Here is a 24,302-nt window from a genome sequence, read left to right as displayed (position 1 = left end):
AGAGTTTTGGAAACAGCATTCTCACTTCCAGCAATCCGCCATATACAATGTCGACGAGACAGCAATATATTTTGACACCCCACCCCACAAGATTTGGGCCCTCAAAGGCCGTCGTGGCTCCGCTAAAGTGAAGCACACGCAGAAAAACTCTGGTAGACTCACTGCAGTTCTCACCATTAGAGCGGATGGTAAGTTTTGTTTAATGATTTAATGATTTTATTATGTTACAAGAACCGCGAAGGAAAAGCGTCTGGCTGCCGTAACACGCACAATTAGAGCGTGGGAAAATACATCTACGGAATGTGTTATTAAAAGCTTTGAAAAAGCAATCCCAAAACACCCTGTCGTGATGGTGTAGAGCAAAATAATACATGCTTTTGCTTTTTTACGGTGTTTGTTTAAATTGTTTTTTCTACTTTTAATAAACTGTTGGGTCGGTATAATTTTGACCAATCGCAGGTGATACCACGAAAGGGGTCGAGTTTTTTTGTCTTGTTGGCCTTTCTAAAAATGACTTGAAAATGCATGTCTACGGGGGGTTTAGTTTCACCGTCGTTGTCTGTAATTCAGCCGCTAGGAGGTTTATAACGTTAGCGGTCCGCTAACGTTATAGTATCCGCTAATAGCGGATACTATCCGGGAAAGTCAGGATATTGTTGACTTGCCCAATATCGTAAGATACGATATATCCTTAGAAACCGCTGTACATGTACATATTCCTTGGTGAAGCAACCTTGTCCGTTCCACATTGGAGTTCTATCCTCTATTACATGCAAGTTGCAACAGAAGATACGTGTTGGGGTGTATGTACATGCTCAGCTTCTATTATCCGACGACGACGATTTAGGTGAAGCAAGATGTAGACGACTTGAGCATGCACAGTAAAAACGGAGCATTGCTATGCCTTTTTGACACAAGACTGTGAACGAATGAAGAGGCACACGACCAGCGAAAGATCGCATGGGTACTATTAATAAGGCTACATTTATTTGTTAGAGCTTCTAACTTAGAAGTGTTGGCCCCTCAATCATACGCAATGAACACTCTGTTGCCTTGACTAACGCACAAAAAGCGTTCACTTTGCACTCAGGAATCGTTCCCTCTCAGGAAACGATTCGCTTGCTGTTTTGCTAAAAAATTAAATAACGTGTATGCTTCGACGCTTTATTTTAGCTCATCAACACTGTGCAATGACCTTCGTGGAGGAACCGCATCTTGCCGCTGCAAATTGTTTGATTAAATGATGTTGCTAGCTTTTTTTGGCTGTAAGTTATAGCTAGAATACCAGCACAATAAAGGCTGGCGTGGACTCTCGAAATCACCACTGTGCTGGTATTGTTGAATGACAGGGTGCAACCTCTGCCCCAAAATCTTCCTTTTTTTCCCGCCGCTTCACATGTCCACACTCACTTCTCGATTTGAGTCCAAGCCGACAGCACCCGAACTTTCTCCTCCGTCAACAATGCGTGCCGTCTCATCGTACATGGCAATCGCCTTCGCCGCTGCTGCCGTCTCTACGGCCACGTCGCACCGCATGCACCACTCGCATGCCATGCGCGGTCTGCAGATGGACATGAGTGGTATGGACATGACGTCCAGCTCCACCATAGACATGTCAATGGCAATGGAGGTGTCTTCCTCCTTTGCTGCCACTACGACTATTACCTCGGATGAGGACTTCAAGTGCCCCGTGTGCGGCATGTCAACCAAGGATATGGGCTATGACAACCTAAATCATATCGGCTTAGATCACGGCCAGACCATCTACACGTGTGGCATGGCCGCTCGCTCTTTCGATGACTACAGCTTCGACGTTACCGACACGGCGTATCTGGCCGCCAACGTCGCCGAGTTTATCATTAACTCGACGGATTCCACTGCCTACGCTAAGTGCGAGGACTCGTGCGAGGAGTGCGCGAGCGGCATCAAGGATCCCGTCACAGGCGACGATGTCACCACGTCCAACTACCAGTACGTGTGTCTGAAAAACGGCCAGAAGATCTACTTTGCGTCCACGGACAGCAAGAACGAGTATCTCAACAGCGTGAACTCGGAGCCGCGCTACCTCGTGGACAGCATCATCTGCGAGAACGAAACGTGCTCGGACGCCGAGAACATCACTGTGGTCAGCGCTGCGGCCCAGGCTTTTGTGCCGGATCTCTCCGCATCCAGTAGCGGCGGCTCGTCGACTGCTGCCAGTGGATCGAGTGCCGCCGTCTCAGTTAACACCCCCGCCAGTGTTGCCTTCGCCGTGGCGAGCGTGCTAGCTACGCTGGCCATGATGGCGTAAGCCACACGTTTGAGTTATGAAACCCACCGAGTAGGTACTGCAGTATTCCAAATGCGACCATTTTATCCGCAGTATAATATTAATAGACACATTCAACACAAAACCTCTGGACAAGTGTAAGACTAGGCTTCGTTTTATGTCCCCCTTTACCATTGCTTCCCAAAATCTCAGGGTTAATTTGCTACTAACAAATAACAAATTAACCCTGAGATTTTAGGTTCCTCGACTCAATTATTCAACGAGGCAATTGCAAACCTGCGAGAGTCCCGAGTTGTCTAACAACAAATTGTTAGACAACTCGGGACTCTCGCAAGAAATTGTTAGACAACTCGGGACTCTCGCAAGTTTGCATTTGCCTCGTTGAATAATTGAGTCGAGGAACCTTCTCACTCACCGAAATTCACAAATTGATCGCCACCGACAGTCGGTACTGCCTGGCAGACAGTGTCACCTCGTACCCCTCGCCGCGAGGGTAGTCACACGAGACTCCCGTGTCTTGAGGCAGGTAATGCAAGTCGAAGCAACCAGGCCCTGGTCCAGGGATATGTCGCGCTCGTGCTCGCAGACTACATGTACTAACAGCGTCCATAGAGATCATATCAACACAGCCCTCTCCCCCACGATCCTTTTGGGTCACCGTCAAACAAAAGGAACCTTTGCACTGAGCTCAAGATGTCGAGTGAGAGTCACTTTCGGAAACTCCAGTTAGCCTGAAATCCCCACCAAGTAAAGCTCAAGTGTCACCACATGCTCAATCCGCACCTGCTGACCGCCATTGCCGGCACGCTGCTCTCGCAACTCAAGACGTGTCGGCCACCTGCAGTAACTGGTCCACGCGCTACCAAGCCAACCTCGAAGGTGTTTGTGTCTGCAATGCAACGCAATGTGACACCGTCTCCAACAACTACACTAGCCTTACGGCGGGTCAAGTGGGAATCTACACCACATCCAAGGATGGAGACCGCTTTGCCTACACGGTGATCAATATCGACACGACGACTGTGAGCAATCCCACATACTCCATCGACGTGTCCACCCAGTACTAGACAATCATCGGCTTCGGTGGTGCATTTACTGACGCTGCAGCCATCAACGTCTACAAGTTGTCGTCCAAGTTACAACAAACGGTGCTGGATCAGTACTTCTCGAAGACAGGGCTTCAGTACACTTTAGGCCGCGTCCCGATCGGCTCGACAGATTTTTCTAATGGCATCTACTCGTACAACGACGTAGTAGACGATTTCGAGATAAAGCACTTCTCCGTAAACGTGGACAAGTTTTCGTCGTCTCACAAGATTGAGCTCATCCAGCGTGCACTCAACACGACGTCACATGAGATGAAGCTTTACGCATCTTCGTGGGCCCCTCCAATGTGGATGACTACCAAGAGCACAACGCTTAACTGCCACGTGAAAGGTAAGCCAGGAGAAAAATACTGGAAGGCGTTGGCACTGTACTACTCCAAGTTCTTCGATGCGTACTCGTAGGGAGGCATCGGTTTCTGGACATTGTCACTCCCTGCACTTTCCTTGCGACAGTGATTCTACCTCGGTCGGATGACACCACAATTCTGTAAGGCGGCACTAACTTGACAACGGGCAATCCACCTTACCATTTCACACATGAACTTCGGCTATCTCAAAACTTTTGTTTTATTAATAGTTGTTTTCTTTTTCTATAGAAGTATATATGTATGTCTTGAGGCGCGAGTCAGCATCTTGCGTCTTTCAATGTGGTATATAAAGACCCTCGGGTGTCTGTGGTTTTTCCTGACTTATTCCTTTACGAGTCGGTATTGATTTCTGCATGTCATATTTCGTGTTGGTGTGCCTTGTAGCCAACAATTTAGCGGCTAGAAGCCGTGACTTTTCCCAAATAACTGCGAACACCTATAATAGTTGAGTGAGTGTTGCAATTCATCCAGCACTGTATCATCATGCCCCTCTTGCTTTTTGTCTTCTACTGAAGTCGTCTTTTCAGTCGGGAATACTAAAACCTCGGCAATCTTGGAAAGAACCTCGGCTATCTTATTTGTATAACTGCGTCGTCAACTAAAAATAAAGCAATGAAATTTTGTGCTACAATGACTAAAAGAACTATTCTGGCGCAAACAAGCTCAAGGTGTCATCTAGATAATTAACCTCTTTTTAATAAATCGACAATTAACCCCTTTAATAATAATAGTACCGGCACACTGCTGCTTCGCCCCAATATTTTTATAGTATAGTACTGGGCGAAGTGCGATTATAATAAATAATTGAAGCAGACAGCTGCAATCGACCAGGATAATACAAACGATGGGATTGTCAACTTTTCCAGAGGCTTGCAACTTTTATCTAAAATACAATTATCAAGAGAATCGTACATTTTATCAGATAGCAGATCCTTGCACAGCATCCGACGGGACAATGATAACTCCTCTATCTGAAGCAATGAAGCGTACATTGCCAAGCAGTTCTTAACGCGCTGGCATTATCGCACAAGTGGAAAACTTGCCAGCTTGGCATCACCAGGATGAAGGCTCTGTCCCCCGTTGCTATCTTCGCATCGAGTCTGTTGCTCGCCCCGAGTGCGGTGTCGGCTGCATGCTCCAGCTGGTCGTCACTTTACCAGGATGTATTGGAGGGCGTCTGTGTCTGTAACGCGACTCAATGCGATACAATTGTCGGCGACCACACGAATCTCGAGGAGGGTGAGATTGGCATCTACACCACGGCCAAGGCCGGCGCTCGCTTAAAGTACACGGTGGGGAAAATCGACGCATCCCCGGTAGACGAACCCACCTACACCATCGACGTTACCACGCAATACCAGACCATGCTCGGCTTCGGTGGAGCCTTCACGGATGCAGCAGCCATCAACCTATATAAATTGTCACCCAAGCTGCAGAATTTGGCCATGGATCAATACTTCTCCAAGAAGGGCCTTGAGTACAATATGGCTCGTGTACCGATCGGCTCGACCGATTTCTCTACGAGAACCTACACATACAACGAGAAGGTGGACGATTTCAAGATGACCAACTTCACTATCGCGTCCGACAAGGCACCATTCTCGCACAAAATCGACCTGATCCAGCGTGCTCTTAAAATGACTGAGCTAAAGTTATTCGCGTCGTCGTGGGCACCCCCGCTTTGGATGACGAGAGGAGACTCGGTCGTAGACTGCAAGATGAAAGGAAAGCCTGGAGAGAAGTACTGGGCGGCACTGGCGCTGTACTATTCCAAGTTCTTTGACGCCTACAAGGAGGAAGGTATCAACTTCTGGGCTATGACAGTTCAGAATGAGCCTGAGAAACCTCCTCTCGCTGTTTCCCAGTGGGAAACGCTGCGCTTGACTGCCGAGGAAGAGAGAGATTTTATTAAACTGGACCTTGGTCCGTTGATGGCGAAAAAGTACCCCGACCTAAAGATTATGGCCAACGATGACCAGAAGCCTGGTATCATGGATCGCTCAGCGCCGTTTGATGACCCGGAGTCGAAGAAATACTTGAGTGGGCTTGCCTTCCACTGGTACCAGAATCTCGACTTTATCTTGCCGCTCGCTGGCAACTTTAAGAATCTGGAGAAATTCCACAAGGCTCATCCCGACATGTTCATGCTCGGAACGGAAGCGTGTGAAGGATTCTTGCCCGGCATCATCGGTACCGGCAAGGGACCCTCTCTGGATGATCCAAAGAAGGCGTGGAAGCGAGCTCAGAACTACGCACGTGACATCATTGAGAACAGCAACAACATGGCTGCCGGCTGGGTCGATTGGAACCTGTTCCTGGATACGGACGGTGGTCCGAACTGGGCGAAGAACATGGTGGATGCGCCGATTCTTGTCGATGAGCAGAATGGCGCCGAATTCTACAAGCAGCCCATGTTTTACATCATGGGCCACTTCTCAAAGTTCGTACCGCCGGGATCGAAGCGCATCGAATTTCCAAAGACCGAGACACTGAGCGACTTCCACCGCTGCGCTTTTGTTACCCCCGACAACCAAATTGTGATGCAGTTCTTGAATCGCGACGACGACCCGGTTTCGATAAGCGTCAAGCAGACGGACTCGAACACGTTCTCGCTGACGCTGCCGCCCAATTCGATGCAGACAGTTATCCTCCCGGCTTCCGAGGATACCAAAATCCTGTAGATTTTCTAACTCTGCATCCTGACGCCGACGTTAGCCTCAGTATTACACCATCTTCTTACCTACCTAAACAGAGTACCGGTAGATCGTAGATTGCTGTCAACACGAAAACTTCAACGCCATTGTTGACTACCAATTCGATACTTCTCGTGGTCTTTTCCTATACAACACCTGGCATCTGCAATTCCCAGCATAAAATCGGGAGACTGGCTTGCAGATTCGAGCTGGACGAGTTGCCTCGAGCCATGCGAGCTGTTGGGTGCATTGCCGTCGGCGCTGCGGTGATTGGAAGTCTGTCCTTCGCGCCGCACCCGGCATTGGCAGCATGCTCCAGTTGGTCTTCTCTATACCAGGATCACCTGGAGGGCGTTTGCGTCTGCAACGAAACTCAGTGCGACTCAGTTTCGAATGACTATCGTAGCCTTCGGAAGGGACACGTCGGTGTTTTCACTACGTCTCAATCTGGGGCACGACTCGAGTACAAGGAGAAGAAATTTCATGCGAGACCGGTGAGCAGTCCGACGTTCGCTATCGACGTATCGACGCAGTACCAGACGATCATTGGCTTCGGCGCTGCGTTCACGGATTCAGCAGCTATCAACGTTTACAAACTGTCGCCGAAACTCCAGCAAATACTTTTGGACCAGTATTTTTCGGAAAAAGGACTCGAGTATATCCTCGGACGTGTATCGATCGGGTCGAACGATTTCTCCACCAGTATATATTCGTATAATGATGTGGAGGGTGATCTCGCTATGGAAAATTTCTCCATTGACGTAGATAAAGCTCCGAAGTCCCACAAAATTGAGCTAATCCAGCGTGTGCTGGACATGACGTCGCGTGACATTAAGCTCTTCGCTTCATCGTGGGCACCTCCTGCGTGGATGACGAAAGAGAACTCCACTATCAACTGTCATCTTAAAGGTGAGCCTGGCGATGAAAACTGGAAGGCACTGGCGTTGTACTACTCCAAGTTTTTCACAGCTTACAAGGAAGAAGGCATTGACTTCTGGGCGATGACTGTCCAGAATGAACCTGAGAAACCCCTTCTCGCGTTTGCTAAATGGCAGACGTTGCGAATCTCCCCTGAAGAAGAAAGAGACTTTATTAAATTCGATCTTGGGCCTCTGATGAAGAAGCATCACCCCAATTTGAAGATTATTGCAAATGATGATCAAAAGCCGAGCATTTTGATTCGCTTGGAGCCGCTTGAGGATCCCGATTCACTACAGTGTATTAGTGGCGTCGCTGTTCACTGGTACCGCAATGTGGATTTCGTACTTGGAATGGGTGGACACTTTGGTAAACTTCGAAAGTTGCATGATTCCTACCCAGATCTATTCATCCTTCCGTCCGAAGCGTGCGAAGGGTACATGCCAAACCCCTTAGGAACGGGTAAAGGACCCTTTCTTACAGACGCCGATAAGAGCTGGACTCGTGGTGAGAACTATGGTCGTGACATCATTGGAGACCTGAATAGCTATGCGGGCGGGTGGACTGATTGGAATATGGTCCTGGATACCAAAGGCGGACCAAACTGGGCGAAGAATATGGTGGACGCGCCCATTCTCGTTGACGCCAAGAACGGCGCTGAGTTCTACAAGCAGCCCATGTTCTATTTCATGGGGCATTTCGCCAAATTTGTGCCGGCAGGCTCACGCCGCATAAAAATATCCTTAAACGCAGACTCGGAAATTGACAGCGCGTTCGTCACTCCCGATAATCAGGTTGTTATCCAATTTTTGAATCTTGAAAGCTCGGACGAAGTGGCAAATGTACAAACGACCGAATCGAGCACCTTCACAGTCCAAGTGCCATCGCACTCCATCGTAACAGCAATTTTGCCACCTTCAAAAGAAACCACAATTCTCAAGTCATCTTCAAATTAGACACACCCAAATACAAGATCCTTAAATGTGCAAATTTGGTCCCGATTTCAAGATTCGTTCAACGCCTCTTCATTTTTGCTAGACGACTGCGATGTCCAGACTGGAGACGAAGCCGCTGTTGCCATTGGGCAATGACCACTCGCTCCACAATGGCGAGTCGTATGCTCGACGCCTGCTTTCGATACCGCGCGAGGTCATCCCGCTGTCTCTATTCGCGTTCGGGGGACCTCCGGCTCACCTTGCGCTCGCCCATGACCGATTCGTGTGTACGTGCGTCAATATGTTCGATCCTGTAGAAAATTTAAAGGGAACTTCTGTTGCTGCATTGACACAGATAAACAGAAGTGGCTGACGGACGAGAGGTTCTTGGAGGTGTTGTCCATCGCCTCGGCCATTCCAGGCCCGTCGTCGACGATGGTGTGGAATTTTGCGAAAAAACGCTTTACTGAACGAGGAGAATTGACACTTAATTTCTGCAGACAATTGCCGCTATGGGGCTGTTCCGTGCTGGGCCACTGGGCGGGCTGATCGCGCTGTTCTTCTGGGTTCTACCGGGATGGATTATCCTGACAATTGCTGGCTTCGGTGCCAAATCATATCTTCAAGGTACCATGAGAACCCGGTTACTACGCGTAGCAGACATTGTGATATTTGTGTTGTGCTTGCTGTAGAGGGTCTTCCCGTGTGGATGATTGGGTTGGCACCTGCTGCTGTGTCGATCGTCGTGATCGCGGCGGTACGACTATGGCAAAAAGCGTGCGAAGATGACACAGCGAAGAACTTTGTGGCGTCAGTGTCTGCCTGTGTGATTCTAGCTACACAAGGCATGTCGTCTCTGATCTTCCCCGCAGTTATGGCTGCCGGCGGTCTTGTCATATTGTTCTCGACAATGTGCGGGTACTCTCATCCTCCACTCTCTAACGATCGAGCTCTCTCCAGCCACCTTGAAAGGTAGGTGGACTGCTACGTTCAGTCACAAAATCTTCTCTTAAAGGTGCTTATATTACGCTAAATTGCAGGCAAATTGGGATTCACCCGGTTGCAGGCGTCCTGATTGTGCTCTCGTGGTTGGTAGTTCTGGTGCTACTCGCACACTACCATCCACAGAACGCCGGTGAGCACTCAGTGCTATCACTTTTCTACACTTTCTATTGGATCGGATCCATTATTTTCGGAGGGGGACAAGTGATGCTCCCGATGCTGCTGGACAACGTTGTGATGGCTGGGTGGGTCTCCAAGGAGCAGTTCTTGATCGGTCTCGCGCTCGTGCAATCTCTACCGGGACCACTATTCAACATATCGGCGTATCTTGGCGCGCTCATCTACGGCGTCCCTGGAGCGTTCATTTCCAGTGTCGGTCTGTTCGGACCTGGCATAATTCTCTTCTTTGGATTACTCCCACTCTGGGAACGCGTGCGCCGCAACAAAAGCCTGCAGATTTTCCTGTCTGGCGTCAATGCGTCCGCTACAGGACTCATTGTTGCTTCCTTCTTTTTGCTGTGGGACAAAGCGGTGCACACTAACGCAAGCGCCGCGATCGGGCTGGCGACGGCGTTGATGGTTGGCGTGTTTCGCGTTCCTACATCGATGGCTATTATCATTGGAGCCATCTTGGGCTTCTTGCTCTCTTCAGAGGTCTTTAATCTCGGCCAGAAAGATTTCTGCAGCTGATGGGCTGGAACGCTTTTTGTAGTCTCCGTTTTGTTGCTGCAGACGCTACTGCGTCCGTAGTCTTATGAAGATTACATTTGGCGCTAACGGCTTAATAACATCGCTTTAAGCATTGCCATATCACTTGCCAAGCTTGGCATGGGATTTCGTAGAGCAAACATGGGTGGGGCCTTCCGTAGCCTTCTCCATCTGGAAGTGGCGAAAGTACAGTCAGTTTCACCGACTTACCACTACTGTACTGTTCAGAGTCGTTTGGTGGCTCGCCCTTGCACGCACATGCCTTCAATTTATTGCTCTCAACGAAGTGCACCAATCTTCCATGTATCAGTTTCAAATTCATCGTCTACTTCACACTCCAAGATGAAAGCTTTCACCTTTGCCTTGTCGCTTGGCCTTTTCGGTAGTGTCCATGCTTGGTGGAAACCCACCCCGGACACCTCCTACCAGATCCAACTCAGTGGGACGCTCGATCTCTCCTACGACGTCGACATGTACGACATTGATATGTTCGACACACCCAACGCCACCATTGCCGAGCTACAGCAACGAGGCATCAAGGTTATCTGCTATTTCAGCGCCGGTACGTACGAAGACTGGCGTTCTGACAAGGATCGCTTCAGCACCGATATTATCGGCACACCTCTTCCAGAGTGGAAAGGTGAAAGCTGGGTCGACATTCGCAATACGAAACTGCGCGAAATCTTGGCGGACCGCATGAAGCTTGCTCAGGCCAAAGGTTGTGACGGTGTAGACCCTGACAATGTGGACGGCGCCTTCAATGTCAACGGCCTCAACCTCACGGCGGCCGACCAGCTTGACTTCAATGAGTTCCTGGCCACGACAGCTCACGATCTCAACTTGACCGTGGGTCTGAAAAATGACCTAAATCAAGTCGAGGACCTGGTTTCCGTCTTTGACTTCTCGGTGAACGAACAGTGTGTGCACTACAACGAATGTGATATGCTGGTACCTTTTACCAAGGCGAACAAACCTGTATTCGGCATCGAGTACTCCGGCGACAAGTCGACGGCGTGCACTATTGCGAACTCGCTGAACTTCGACACGCTATTCAAGACACTGAGTTTGAAGAGCGAACGTTATAGTTGCCGCGAGTCGGTTGAAGGTTCCGTCTCCGAGTCGGCGTCGGCGTCACAAGATGGGAGTTTAACCTCAAACTCGGGGGCAAACTTAATCGCATCATTTCGTGCTACTGCTTCGTGCGTTCTGCTTTTACTAAGCTACTAGGAAATACTAGCACGAAATTATTGAATAACAGAACAACAGTTTGCACTCTTTTTCAATTACCAAACATTGGATTGGATGTCTCGCGGCGGCGAAATTTGAGCTATAATAAATGCGCAGGATGACACGGAAACGATCTATGATCACTGACCGAGCGTTATACCTACAAAAGCTGAAGCCAATAAGGTGACAAGAACGCCATTGTATCTAGAGACAGCTCCAGACCTAAGCACGGTGCCAGGACCTGTGCCATCGGTGCCACTACCGGAGTTAATTTCGTCAAGCTGAAGAGATCCGTCCATGGAGGACATCTCGGGAGAAGACGAAGGAGCAAGGGAAGGCGCAAGCGAAGGCACAGGAAGGTTTGGGCACTGGTATCGCGATTCTGCCTTCGATGGACATGCCAAATTTCTGGACGAATCTCCCTCCCAGGTAAAGTTGCTTAAAATTGGCGAACCTTTTGGGCAAGCGGATGATTCATCATGGTTCGAGGGGATTTTGTAGGAGCTCAGTGTTGGTTCGCTCGAGCTGTCGTACGACGTGTATGCCTCTTTGAGATTCTCGAAATTCGGAAATCGCTGGAACGTGCAGTTTATGCCTGCGTCCGTGCATTCCTCCGGCATAAAATACCCTAGTCCATAGTTTTGTGGACCGAACGTGTTGAACGGGTAGGCTGACGTTGACATGGAATTAGCATTCTCCGTCGAGTACTCGAAGGCCACGCCACCGGCGAAGTAGTCGCTGTACTCTGGCAGGTTCATGAACACAGCGTCGTGGAATGTGCGCTGTGCCTCGTAGCCATCCACAGTAGGGAAGGCCGGACTGACACAGCCGAATTCAGTTAGCACTACGGGAATGGAGTAATCGTAGCTTTTGAAGCTGTCGCGTAGCATGTTGAAGCCGGTGGCCTTGGTGGGGTCCGAGATGTCATCGCAGTGCACGTACGTGTTGATGCCATACCACTGCGCGTTTTCAAGCTCGTCGCTCTCATCAGTGCGGCAGTTGTAATATTGCGCGTTATCATCTCGGCTTGTATCGGCAACAACAAGGCCCACAGGCACCTGCCGCAGGTTGGGGCATGACTGGATAAAGGCGCGCATGTCTCGGATGAACTTCTTCTGGCACGGCGCGTTCCATGTCCACGGATTACCTCCGGTACGGTGGTTAATCTCGTTTCCCCCACTGAACGCCAAGACATTATCGAATCGCGCGAACTGCTCAATGATCCTCTCTCCGCGTGTCTTGTAGGACGCGGGATAGCATGCTGGCGCGGAATCGGCTGTGATTTCGCATCCTTCGCAGTTGGCTCCGAGGTCGACGATGACGTAGATACCCGCGGACTGCAGTGTGCACATGAAGTCGGTATGATCGACTTCCGGGTCGACGGCGTACAGTCGAATAACGTTGGCTTCAAGCGCAGCAAACTGCGGTACATCTCGCTGCCAAATGTGCTTGAATTCATTGGAGAAAAGGTCGAGGTTGTTTTTGTCCAGGGGTCCAGTGTTGGGTCTGGGATAGTAGTTGACACCTCTGATGGCAAAATAGTCTCCTGTAACGGAGTCGAAGAAGCGGTTGCCCTTGATGATCACCGGATTAGTGATGAAGGAGCCGGCATAACCAGCCTCATTACTCCCCATTGGTTGACTTCCGCTGGCTGAGCTGCGTCTTGTGCTGGTGCGCGGACTGCTGGATTGGCTGGACGACGATGTTGAAGACGTCAATTCGGGGATAGAACCAGAAGCAGGGATAGCACTTGGGGGCTCCGTGTCAGCGAGGATATTCAGTTCCGGAAGTCGGGACGATCCCAGATGCGAATTCGTTTGAGACTTGGCGGTGCCAAGTGAACCAGTAGCGAAGTCTGCTACTAGCCACCACGAGTTAATGATGTTGACCATTATTGAGTGGAAGGGGAGGGTGCCTTTGAGTGCGTATTTCACTGGAAATTGGAGAATGGCATTCTGTAGTGATGGTGTTTTTTTAGTTGACGAGTTTCGTGTGCGATTGCGAGGGATGCCCAAACTGCATCTGACATGTGAACGGGCAACCCCCACAAAAACAATTGCGATGATACGCGTCAGGTGAAGGTCGCATGCCACGAAACCTTCGAAAGTGCGAAGAAATCGCTTAGTGACGGTGTTTCGTGGAAAATGGAGCAGCATTGTTCTTCGCCAGAAGTTACTCTTGATGAAGAGCTCTGTTTCCTGGGAGCTGGGATCGAAAAAAAGGTTGAAACTATTATTACGATATCCATTACTGTATTCAGGGCCTTTAGAAAATAGCATTGTCGATGACATTATTTAAGTAAATAGTGGTGTGCTAAAAATACTTCGTATTTGCAAAACCTTGAATGCAATAATTTATCTTCTGAAAAAGATTTAATGCATTATTTATTTTTCGGTACTCTAAAAGATATTTAACTCGCAAGCCAACCATTTCGGAAGCTCTGTTATGTCGGGAGCTCTGTCAATCTCCAACCGACGTCTTACTTCTCCTTTTTAGCACATTCCGGCAAGCAGACACACTAATTCCCTTTTTTATCATGGTTTATGTAACTTGCCCTCCCAGCCCAATCTACTCCAACGTCCAAGTATTAATAGTGATCTTCTACTTCTGCCCCCGCCTTGACCAACACGATGAGGTACTCATCGAATATTTCTGCTGCCGTTGTGGCACGGCGCGGAAGCAAAGGAACCGGAATGGCTACACAAACCTCATGCAGCATTTTTACGCGAGCAGCCCGACTACGAAGTGGTGATGCTGGAAGCAGCGGTAGAGCAAACTGACTCGATCCTCAACTCAATCCATCATTCTTCCCAGAATCTATTCGACTAGATGGTATATAATATGCAGTGCATCCTGCCAGTTTCGTTTCGCGAGAGCCACGAGGCAAGACGGTATATTTTTTTTGGCTCTCCCTACGTATACCAGTTTTCGGGTGTAAATCAGCCATTTTCTTCAAGGAATATTGCTAGGGCGAGGTTAATGCAAAAAACGGTATGGTCGGTATTTCTGAAAAAAAGTCTAAAACTTGGTGAAGCATTGTGTGTACCACATACCGTTGTCCGAGGATTAAGCTACCTGCGCATTCATTTTTCAGAGTCATTAGAAGATCACTTAGATCTTGGGAGAAGTCTACATTTGTCGTGCACGTACGATTGTAATGGTGGGTCTCATATTAGTTAGCTAGCTTGTAACATACATAAAAACTGACTCAAACATTTTGTATCTGCAATCGCCCAGGTCTTTAGCAGAAGTAAATTCAGGAGTCAGCTGCACCAGGTCTTCGTCCACTTTAGTGTTGTGAGCGACATTGAAATAGGTCTCAAACCACTTCACAATAAAACCTCCACAATTGTCCCGTCGTCTTGATACCACGCCGAAGACCGGCGGATAGTTAACTTACATGCTTGGTCGATCACTGGCACTTTCTTGGTCATGGTTGTAGTCACTGCATTCAAATATTCTTTGTTGTGTTTCGGATCGTAGATCCAGATTGTCTTACAGCCAAAGTTGACGATCCCTCCGCACCAATGGCTGATGTCAACGACGATGTAGACTGGGATCAGGATGACGCGATTTTGGCTGACTGTACTCAGCAACTGTTCCCTGGTATCCAACAGTCTTGCACGGTCTGCAGCGTCTTGAAACCCAAGAAAAAACTGGATCAACGACGTGCACTTGGGTGATTCTACCACTATTTTGGGTACGACTCCATGGTTCTGCTATCTTCAATGCCGCCACAAATACGCACCCGTCACTAAGCCACATTTCACCCGCAAATCTTGTCAAGTCGTCACTGAACAAGTGTTTCCCGCTCTTAGATTTCAACGACGTGTACATGTTAATCTTTTGCACACGCTTCAATATTTCGCAGCGGGTCTCTGTTTGAGGCTTTGTCTCGATCCCCTTCATCAGCTTACGAGCGGCAGATACTTTTTTAATTCTTCAGACAATGCCATTCATGCATAGTGTCGATGTCGACGAGAGAAAATGATCCCACATCCAAAATTGAAACGGTTATGTCCTCGTGTGGTGGTGTCCGGCCATACTCGCTCTGCTCTCTCAAGATGGCGTTCCTGCCGGGTGTTTGAGCTTTCAGGACGAGCTGCTCTGGAAGTACGTATCGTATATTCGTCTCCACACTCTTTGTTGTTCCCGAGTTACCACATGTCCTTTCGGTCGTTTGAAGACGGCATCATCACGCCTGGGGCAGATTGCATTGAACACGGGGTCAATTTCTATTTGCTCCAGCGACAGTTTTTGTTGATCCACATATTCACGCAAGGTGGACAATGTGATGTCTCCGTAAGTGTTTATCTGCTGAATAAGCGCCTTGGTGTCTTGAAACTCCTTTCGACGCTTGGCCTTCTTTGTAGAAGCCTTTTCACGTGGTCTTCCTCCAGGTTTACTGGCCGCGTCAACACAATGTTGACTATTTCATCGCTCAAGTCTCTGTGTGAAACGTAAAGGTTTAGTCTCCGTCTAGTTCTCGCAGCTGAAGCCTGGGTGGACCGTCTTTCCCTTTCGATTTTATCTCCATCGGCGAATCGGACGCGAGAACACGTCCAGAACTGGGTGTATCTTAAGCATCAAATGCAGCAACCTGTCTGTCCGTCACACTAAATTGTCGTGCCTGTCACGCTTTTCCGAACAAATCATTGGGTAAAATAATTTAAATATTTCTACTAGCTGCCGAGCGCAGCGAGGCGGCACCTTCTGCAACCCTGCGGGCCTTTGGTCCCGCCTGAGCTACAATTTGCCAACCTACCGTGCGAGTAGTGAAGCGAGCCCGTGGCCAGCGGAACGGAGGCAAAGCACAATGAACGACATTCATTCTTACCCGCCGCGTAGCGGCGGCACTCGGCTAGCCGAATTGGTGACACCATCACCAATGTCATCACCAGTATCACACGAATTGGTGACACTGTTACCAGTATCATCACCAGTATCACACGGATGGGTGACACTGTTAACAAAGTCATCCGAACTTGCGAGTTCTCCAACAATACTTGCGTCCGTGTAGGATGGCGGCTTATCATTATTCACACTTACTTCTACGATACCGATGTGTTGGTGACCACAACACCAATGTATTGGTAAATACAACATCAGTTCATACGACGTACCGATCGATGTTGGTTCCGTAAGTCGCATCGACGCAGACAGCGTCCGGAAACTTACGCACCATCCGTCGCATGTGGGCCGTCTGGAATGTAATGCACGATGTAAGCCCCGTAATTTTATCACGAAAGACGTTGACAGCGTTGTCACGACCCTTGCTAAGTCTTTAAGCACTTGATCCACGCGCACGTTGTCGTCCCCAGAAGTGTAGGTCTCCTTACGCATTTTAGCAATGCGATTCTCGACATCCTTGGGTAGAACAACCTTTCCCGAGACCTCCTTGTGATAGCGCAGTATCTTCTTCTTCTTAGAACCACCTAAGACAGTTGAAAACGGTTAGGAGCGATTATAGCTAACTAGGATATAAAGACTCACTACCTTGCATCATCGTCCCGACGACACGTTGCGTGCCTGGCGAAGTAATTTTTCGGGCTTCTGCGTAGGTATAGTAGACGTCTTGACCGACGTCGTGGCTGTGGGTGGCCACGTGCTTGGTGACCCGAACTTTGTAATTCTCGTTTTTTTCCTTGATAAGAACGGCATTCAGCTTTACAGGGCAGTCGATAGAACGGATGTTGTGGTTGGTTCTCGCTCCTTTCCCCCTGGGCTTGAATGTCCACCCGTGCGTGCAGATAAGCGTTTACGTATATAGCTCTAGCGACTCGTCAAAAATAACGGGAGAAGTCCCACGGCGCAAGGCTACAGCTCGACGATGTTTGTTGGGATCGACCACGGAGTTAGTTGAGCGGATCTTGTACAGTTGATGCGTCTCTTCCTGGTACCTATCAATTAAAATAAATATTAGCTTTTATCTCATACAGTAACAAAAATTGTAAGCATTACTTTTTTAGCTCCTCGTGGAATGCGTCCCAGGACTTGAACTCCCCGCTAAATGGGGGGAAAGAGACGCTGACGCCTTCGAAATCCTCGGCATCATCGGCATCATCTCCGCTGTTGTGATCGCTGTCGCTGACATGGACCCACTTCTTCGTCTTCCGTGACGGCATCGCTTGCTGGTGAGTGCTAGTGCTGGAAGTGTGGAGAGGGGGATTGTGAAACTGAGTGGCCAGCAAAATCTCTAAGATCTCAAAATGAGACACCCTTACCCCGATATCCCGGTAACCAAACCCTGGCCTTTTTCGTAGCAATATTACTGGTGAACGTAGACACTTCCAATTTTTTGTTTTGTTTATTTATAACTCCATTTACAATGCTAATTATCATACAAATCGCTAATGCTAAATTAATGTTTGAATTTTGCCAGCTACTAGCCTGGATCTAATCTCAGAGAATAGATGACACGCTGGCATGGATGGGGTGCTGGTGTCAGTCAAGCGCTCAATTGCACCGGAGCTCCCCATACGTTTGGGCTACGGCTCGACGTTTGGACGCGTTTGGACGCATTCTTCCTAGCACTACGTAGCCCTGCTTGTCTGTTATGAAGGAAGCGGCATGCTGAGGACCCCCCATTAAGCATGGCTCCGCTACGCAACAAGGTTGATGACGACCTCTCGGCGGAAAACTACCAAGCCTTCCTAGCTACAATGCTGCCTCGTGACTTCGGCGTACAGCTAGGGCAGTTTCGCTTCATTATACGCGACAAATTAAACCGCAGGCCGGCGGCTGTAATAGAGGTACCTCTAGTGGCTGCGCGGGCCACCGGCTCAACCTCGCTGTTCATGAAAATTTGGCTGCGCACGAACAAGCGTTGGCAGCAGTCGCGCACCTTAACCCAATTAACTATAGTGCGGTATGATTTGTTTTGTAAAACAGTGTGGCCAACTTCTAAAAGTTATTTTACTAACCACAAATGTTATCCAATCTTTTTTTATCTAGGCTAAACCCTTGCGGCTGATAATTCGTTGAGCGACGAGGTGGGGCTCGACATTTGCGATACTCAAGTATTACTTCGAGCTGTCGGTTTATCGACATCGATGACATAATGGAGCTGCTTCCAGCCCCGGCGGCAAGTAAATGCCTCCGTGGTTTCAAGCAAGAATTGCGAAACATCGAGTCAGTATCGATGGTACTGCAAGGCCGTGCGGCTGACCTGCTGGACGTGCGAGAGTGGTTTGACGAACGAATCACTTTCATGTCACAATACGCACGCTGCATTGGAAATTGTTTTTATTACTTTCTTGTATTTGTAAAAACCAATCGGTACTTTTATTACTGCAGGTCGACGCGCAATTATTCTACACCACTCAGACATTGATTCTGGGTGCGCCCGCGTGTGCTTTGAGGCGTCTAACGTAGGCTGAAAAGGCGCTGTAACCTTTGCAGCAACTACGCAGGATGACGAACGTGTAGACACAGATGAGGGCCAAGCGTCATTTGTTGGCCGCCTGTGCAAGCAACGTCGACTTCAGGAGGAGTGAGCTGAGTATGAGCAGCTGAAAAGCATCCCACCAGAATTTCTAATGTCATGGAACGCTTCTTCAGCGTCACCCATGTGACGTTTGGACATCAGCCGCATGGTCTATTACCACGCACTCTGAAAACAATTCTGCCCCTCAGCGAGAACCGCGCCTAGTGGGATACAAGCACTGTAGCCAGCCTGCAGTAATTTGTAGGTGCTGTAATTGGTCGCTCTAATAAACATGTTTTATATTATAACATTATTTATTGTGGCTGATATAGGAATGGCATTTTTTATTTTTACAGAAGCATGACTTACATCGGATAATTTATCGAGCATTCTTGATTCTCATAAAAATAAATGCCATATTCGAAGGCTCTGGTCGTATTGCAATGACAAAGTTGTGCTTCGCCTAAAGAAGCTCTGAAATTTGATAGAATCGGAGCAAGTCAAAATTAAAGGTTGGAGATGAAAGGCGGTTAAAATGACTACGAAAATGGTATGAAGAGCTTCTTGCTGCCCTGTCTTGAGGCAAGACAGGGCAGCTGTGGTAGCGTCATGAGCTAAACTTGACTCTGCCTTTTCGACCCTAGAGCGGGATATACCCTCCCTCGTTCGGAGGGTCATGACAGGGTCGTTTTGCTTTCTTGCGCGTACTCCAAGGTACCAACTTAGGACACTGTGGGAAGCTCCAGGCCGAATCAAACGAGCTCCAAGCGTCCCACCACCAACAAGAAAACGACAACAAAAACACAGCGTTCGGATAATCTACCCGCTAAGTACCGGTAGTCAAACTAGCTCTCTCCTTTATCGTAATAAATGACCGGCTTAGTATTTAAGTGATAACTTTTCTTTACACGATACTTGCTACAACCGTTTTAATTGTGCTACGGTAACTAGTTTGCAAACATGATTTCACGCTGAACATCGTTTGTGTCTCACAAATGTAGCTAAAAGCTTCTTTAAGATCCTGTGAGTGCCTACAAACTTTGGTATATCTATATTACTAGTGATAAAAACTTACACAAACTTGTACAAACACTACTGCACGTCGAATATCGTTGCTGCTTGTTCGCGTCTCGCAAATGGAGCTAAGATGTCGTCGGAGTTGAGCTGGTTTTTTAACACCAATTTTTCTTCTTCTTCCCGTATTGCTGTGGAAGAGATGAACTAGCCCAGCTCCGTCACTATTTTAGCAACATTTACGAGGTATTGCACGCTTGTAGGAACTCACAGGTTCCACGCGAGAGATCTTCATCGAGTTTTTCTCGGGCGCACTTGAGAACATCAACCGTCAGCAATTTACACACGGCTCACACATGTATTAGTTTCTGTGATTTGTTCGTCTAACATTCGATAATATTGATTGGTTAAAATAGACGTACTTAACCGCGAGGGCGACGACACAGGTAACATTTGTATAGTTTATAGACCAAGCACAGGAACAAATGCACGCGTCCATCAGTGCTCTTACTTCCCTGTATTGTACTTACCCTCATGAATTTATGTTTTTTTTCAGCACCCACACTAATTGGTTTTGGAAATTGAAACACCAATTTCAGGGAATCATTATTCGCTGTAGAGCCCCCCCCCCCAAATGAAAATTTTCTTACGTCCATATTGGCTGATGTTAAGTTCTGTAAAGCTTACAAAACTCAAGTTAAATGCAGGCAGTAATTCATTATGGTGATAATTTCTATTTCTAATATAGTAATCTACGATTGGCTGGAACTACACGAATGCGTGGTTTCAACACGTTTATTGCAGACGGTAAGCAAACGATCATGGGAGCGAGGTATTAACCGCATTGGAGGGTACGTGAACGCGGACTACGACGAGCTGAACGCACAGTCAAGCTTGGTTTCATGACACGCTGTCGAGTTGGTACAGCAGCCGTACGAGCTCGGCTTGCTGCCAACAACCAAATTCGAGCATCACGTATATAGAATTTATGATTGATGTCGATAATACTGTAACGATTATTACACCATAAAACGTTTTGCAATCAAGTTTTATATTTTTTATCGATCCTTGCCTAAAAAACTAAGCTGGCTGGAACTACACGGACTACGACACCACTACTTATGTTCCTGTGAATTAATCTGGAGCACTTTGTGGTACAAGCTTATACATTTTCTGTTGGTTTTGCTTGACGAAGCAGGCAAGTTTTTTTTCTCTTTGGTGTGAGTTCTACAAAAATCCCTCGGGTATATCCCCTTACGTACGATGGGGGTGAAAAGTGTTTAAGCCAACATTGCAAATTGTGCAAAACTTGTAGTTGGTAATTTAGTGATGTTGTATCATTGAAAATATACAACATGTTTCGCCACCCTCCTGTGCTGGGCCTTGCAGCTAGCCGAATAAAGCAAGCTAAATGACAGGCCATATTCATCAAAGCACGCTTAAAAATAACGCTGCAAAATAAGCTGTACACTGTACAGTCTACAGTATATATGACTGCACACGTACTTCTTTGATCCGTTAAAGAATTAACCGATTACCTAGCTTGTGGTAATTTCGCTCTACTAATATAATGTACTTCTAAGCTGTGTAATAGCTTCTTAGTACCCAGCTACGAGGCTTGTTCGCCCAGGAAGATGGTCGGCAACTTATCGCCGCGGCGGGGTGTGCCCTTAGGGCAGCAAGACCTACTTATTAATTTGAGTCTCTGTCTCTGTCTGCTTTATTTTCTTTCGTTTACGTCCGAACTTCTAGCACTCACATCCTAATGCACTTCACTGGTCACTCGACTCCACCCCAAGAACGTGGCCAACGCTGAACTTAGCCATTTGGACCAAGACGCATCAGGCGCCTATCCGACAAAGAGCAGCTATGGCTCACTCGCATAACCAGCGCTGTGCTACACCACGCCTCGCTTCGCCGTTCTACACGCTCGATACACTCTATCCGTGTTCATCGTCCGTTTGTCCACTCGCTTTCTGTGTCAATTCCCACCTTCGGCACAGCAAGCGCTGCCAGTGTCCTCTGTCCTCGTTCGCCTATTGTCCCAGTCCCGAACGGCGGGTCTGTGACGCTTATTCGTTTGTCAGTGGTCGCGCTCAGCCACGAAAGACCAGAGGTCCCTAGTGCCCCGCGACGCAAAATCCAAAGTGAGTGCACCCGGGCTCCGCACCATCTTTCGTATCCTGGTCTTCATCAGCTACCGGCTGGTTCACGGCGCACGTCAGCGACGTTTGGCCCGGCCTCATGGTACTTTCGTTCGTTTTGTCGCCTGCCATTGAAGAGATTACTTGTCCACCACCTGGGTCCAAAGCTACCAGACACTCATGGAGTGCGCCAGCACCAAGGTGTGGCATACACTGGGTACTGAGTACCCGGAGGGCTAGCAAACGCTCCGTACAAAAGATGGAGAGCTAACAATGTCTCTCAATACGTTGGCGGAAAGCCACATGTTATGCATTTGATTTAATTTAGCAATACTAGATAGTTAAACAGAAACATTTACCCCAAGGCAGCCTGGCCGCAAAAAAAAACTTCGGATTTTGAAGCAGAAGAGTTATTTCGAGCTAATGACTCTTGCGCTCTGGCCTTAGGGCTGTGCTCCAGCTCCTTAAAATAATGAACTTTGTATTAGGGGCTCTTTGAGTCGAGCATCTTCCTCTGATGCTAAAGCTACGGCAGCCCCGCTGCACTTGGTAGGACTTGTTGTCAATCTCGCTCCTGAGTCGGTTGACTGTAATCTCTGCGAGGATGGAGCACCTGGTGTTTACGAATTTGCCCCCGGCGCAGCAGATCGCGCTTAACATGTCCTTGCTTGGCTTGGAGGGCGTGGCTCACTTGGGTCGCAAGGTCCAGAAGCGGTGACCGCTCGGCTGGAGTCACTTTCCCAATATATCGTGCTCTAGGAGCATGCTCAAGAAAAGATGTGCGCCGCAGCGGCGGCAAAATCGGTCACGCGTCACGAGTCGGCGAGACATAAGCCGCTCTTACTGAGCGTGAAGAGCTTCGAAGGAAAGATGAAGAGAAATATCTTCTCTGGGCCCAAGCGTTCGAGATGGCCATGGGATCGGCCTTGCCTCAGTCTGAGCAGCAATGCGTGGATTTTTTATTTCTTAGCTTGAAGGTCGCGCTAGCGAGTGGGCACTAACGTGCGATACGTCTGTGGACGCAGCGTTTCCCACTTGGACGCCGCTGGAGCAACGGTTGTCGCGCGTGTTTGCGCCTCCTAGCCAGGCAAACCATGTTCTGTCGAAGTTTCTTGCCACCCGACAGGGCAAGAAGGAGTTGATGGGCTCTGGCCAAGTGTTGAGAGCGCTGATCGCCAGAATGGCGGTGGACCTTCTACCGGAGTTGGTCACAGTGACTGTCTTCACGGAAGGGCTCCGCGTGGGCGTTGCCCGAACAGAAGTGTTTCGTGTACACCCTACCTCTTTTGAAGAGGCGGTGGGCGCGGCATTGAATGCCGAACACAGCTTTAAGGCGGCCCGATCGGGCTGGTACGATGGTAGTGCGGGCTCTTCGAGCGGTCCGGAGCCGATGGATCTCAGCTATGCTGAAGATGAAGAAGCGGAGTTTACTGCTCCGGAGCAGCGCGCCGGCATCCGACGATGGTTTGTGTGCAGAAGCACCAAGCATTTGCGTGCTTACTGCCCATCGCGCAATAAGCGCGAGGCTCCGGCGATCCAGCTTTGCGGGTTTTCGCCAAGAAACGGCAACTCCCAGTAGGGGCGGCCTACTGGGGAAATAATGAGTTCTGTTGTGCCTCGAGGAGGTAGAGGGCAACAGGGCTCAGCCCGAAGAGAGATGGGCTCTCTTGCGAGAAGCGTGTGGGCAACCCATGCTTGCTGGTCGTCCAAGCGAATGTGAAAGGCTTCGCGAAGCCGTAGAGGGTCTTGATTGACTCGGGAGCCTCAGGCAAGTACGCCCGTCACTCCACCCTGGAAGGGAGTCAGATATATGCAAAGGCACTAAATGTGCAAACAGGAAATACCATCTCTCTCCCTCTCGCGATGGGGACACTTGTGACGATGTTGAATGTCTCAGTTGACCTTGGTGTGGAGTTGGCGGACTTCGATAGCGTAGAACGTTGTTTGGTACCACGCACCCCGCCCCTAGTGGAGCTTTGGTGAGTCATGAAACTACATCTGCTAGGAAGCAGAAGCGCTATTATCGCGAGCGTGAGGCCGAAGCGGTCGGAGTGGTGGACATTGGAATGTTGAATTCGGTGGACAACGAGGATATTGTTGCGCCCGAGTGGGATCGATCCACTGACCCCTCGCTTGCGAAGCGAGCGCTCGACAACAGAGCTAAAAGGGCAATGCTCTTAAGCTTGTCGAAGCTTGAACAATAGCTCGTGGAACGAGAGGGCGGTGTCCTTGTGGGATTGAGCCATTGACCTCTCGCATGTGAAACGAGTGCTCCACCGCTGAGCTATTGTCCGCGATTGTAATGAGTCAAGAGCGTAGCTCTGGTCGGTTTTAGCAAGCTCCTGAGGTAGTCGCGGCGCGTGCGGGACGGTCTAGGACCACTTGAGATCTTGGAGTGCTGCGCTTTGGTGTGGCTGGGTCGTGGTCCCCGGTTGATAAGCTAGGCATTAACAATGCGAATGTGTTTGCGGGTTCACAGAGTAGCGGAGCTC

The 24,302-nt window shown here is 48.9% G+C and overlaps 7 protein-coding genes across 7 annotated transcripts; 6 read left to right on the top strand and 1 right to left on the bottom strand.

Annotated features, from left to right (window-relative positions):
- Positions 1 to 1,396: 1,396 nt before the first annotated feature.
- PITG_17503 (uncharacterized protein) lies at positions 1,397 to 2,393 on the top strand (the record flags this gene model as incomplete). The annotated part of the gene is made up of 1 exon (XM_002896521.1): positions 1,397 to 2,393. One exon carries the CDS (start codon positions 1,397 to 1,399, stop codon positions 2,288 to 2,290), a length of 894 nt encoding a protein of 297 aa, XP_002896567.1.
- Positions 2,394 to 3,037: 644 nt separating this feature from the next.
- Positions 3,038 to 3,710, top strand: PITG_17502 (uncharacterized protein; the record flags this gene model as incomplete). The annotated part of the gene is made up of 4 exons (XM_002896520.1): positions 3,038 to 3,119; positions 3,221 to 3,291; positions 3,337 to 3,647; positions 3,707 to 3,710. 4 exons carry the CDS (start codon positions 3,038 to 3,040, stop codon positions 3,708 to 3,710), a joined length of 468 nt encoding a protein of 155 aa, XP_002896566.1.
- A 1,094-nt stretch (positions 3,711 to 4,804) lies between these two features.
- On the top strand, positions 4,805 to 6,424 carry PITG_17501 (glucosylceramidase, putative; the record flags this gene model as incomplete). The annotated part of the gene is made up of 1 exon (XM_002896519.1): positions 4,805 to 6,424. One exon carries the CDS (start codon positions 4,805 to 4,807, stop codon positions 6,422 to 6,424), a length of 1,620 nt encoding a protein of 539 aa, XP_002896565.1.
- A 242-nt stretch (positions 6,425 to 6,666) lies between these two features.
- Positions 6,667 to 8,310, top strand: PITG_17500 (glucosylceramidase, putative; the record flags this gene model as incomplete). The annotated part of the gene is made up of 1 exon (XM_002896518.1): positions 6,667 to 8,310. The coding sequence occupies one exon, from the start codon at positions 6,667 to 6,669 to the stop codon at positions 8,308 to 8,310; it is 1,644 nt and encodes a 547-aa protein (XP_002896564.1).
- Positions 8,311 to 8,401: 91 nt separating this feature from the next.
- Positions 8,402 to 9,981, top strand: PITG_17499 (Chromate Ion Transporter (CHR) Family; the record flags this gene model as incomplete). The annotated part of the gene is made up of 5 exons (XM_002896517.1): positions 8,402 to 8,576; positions 8,645 to 8,727; positions 8,790 to 8,916; positions 8,982 to 9,261; positions 9,330 to 9,981. 5 exons carry the CDS (start codon positions 8,402 to 8,404, stop codon positions 9,979 to 9,981), a joined length of 1,317 nt encoding a protein of 438 aa, XP_002896563.1.
- A 360-nt stretch (positions 9,982 to 10,341) lies between these two features.
- On the top strand, positions 10,342 to 11,062 carry PITG_17498 (uncharacterized protein; the record flags this gene model as incomplete). The annotated part of the gene is made up of 2 exons (XM_002896516.1): positions 10,342 to 11,012; positions 11,056 to 11,062. The coding sequence occupies 2 exons, from the start codon at positions 10,342 to 10,344 to the stop codon at positions 11,060 to 11,062; spliced, it is 678 nt and encodes a 225-aa protein (XP_002896562.1).
- Positions 11,063 to 11,448: 386 nt separating this feature from the next.
- PITG_17497 (glycoside hydrolase, putative) lies at positions 11,449 to 13,118 on the bottom strand (the record flags this gene model as incomplete). The annotated part of the gene is made up of 2 exons (XM_002896515.1): positions 11,449 to 11,484; positions 11,580 to 13,118. 2 exons carry the CDS (start codon positions 13,116 to 13,118, stop codon positions 11,449 to 11,451), a joined length of 1,575 nt encoding a protein of 524 aa, XP_002896561.1.
- Between the last annotated feature and the right edge of the window lie 11,184 nt (positions 13,119 to 24,302).

The sequence above is a fragment of the Phytophthora infestans genome, genomic scaffold (assembly GCF_000142945.1).
Source record: "Phytophthora infestans T30-4 supercont1.58 genomic scaffold, whole genome shotgun sequence".
In the NCBI taxonomy this organism is placed as follows: domain Eukaryota; phylum Oomycota; class Peronosporomycetes; order Peronosporales; family Peronosporaceae; genus Phytophthora; species Phytophthora infestans.
The sequence above is the reverse complement of the archived record's forward strand: the minus strand, read 5'-3'. Positions and strand labels throughout refer to the sequence as shown.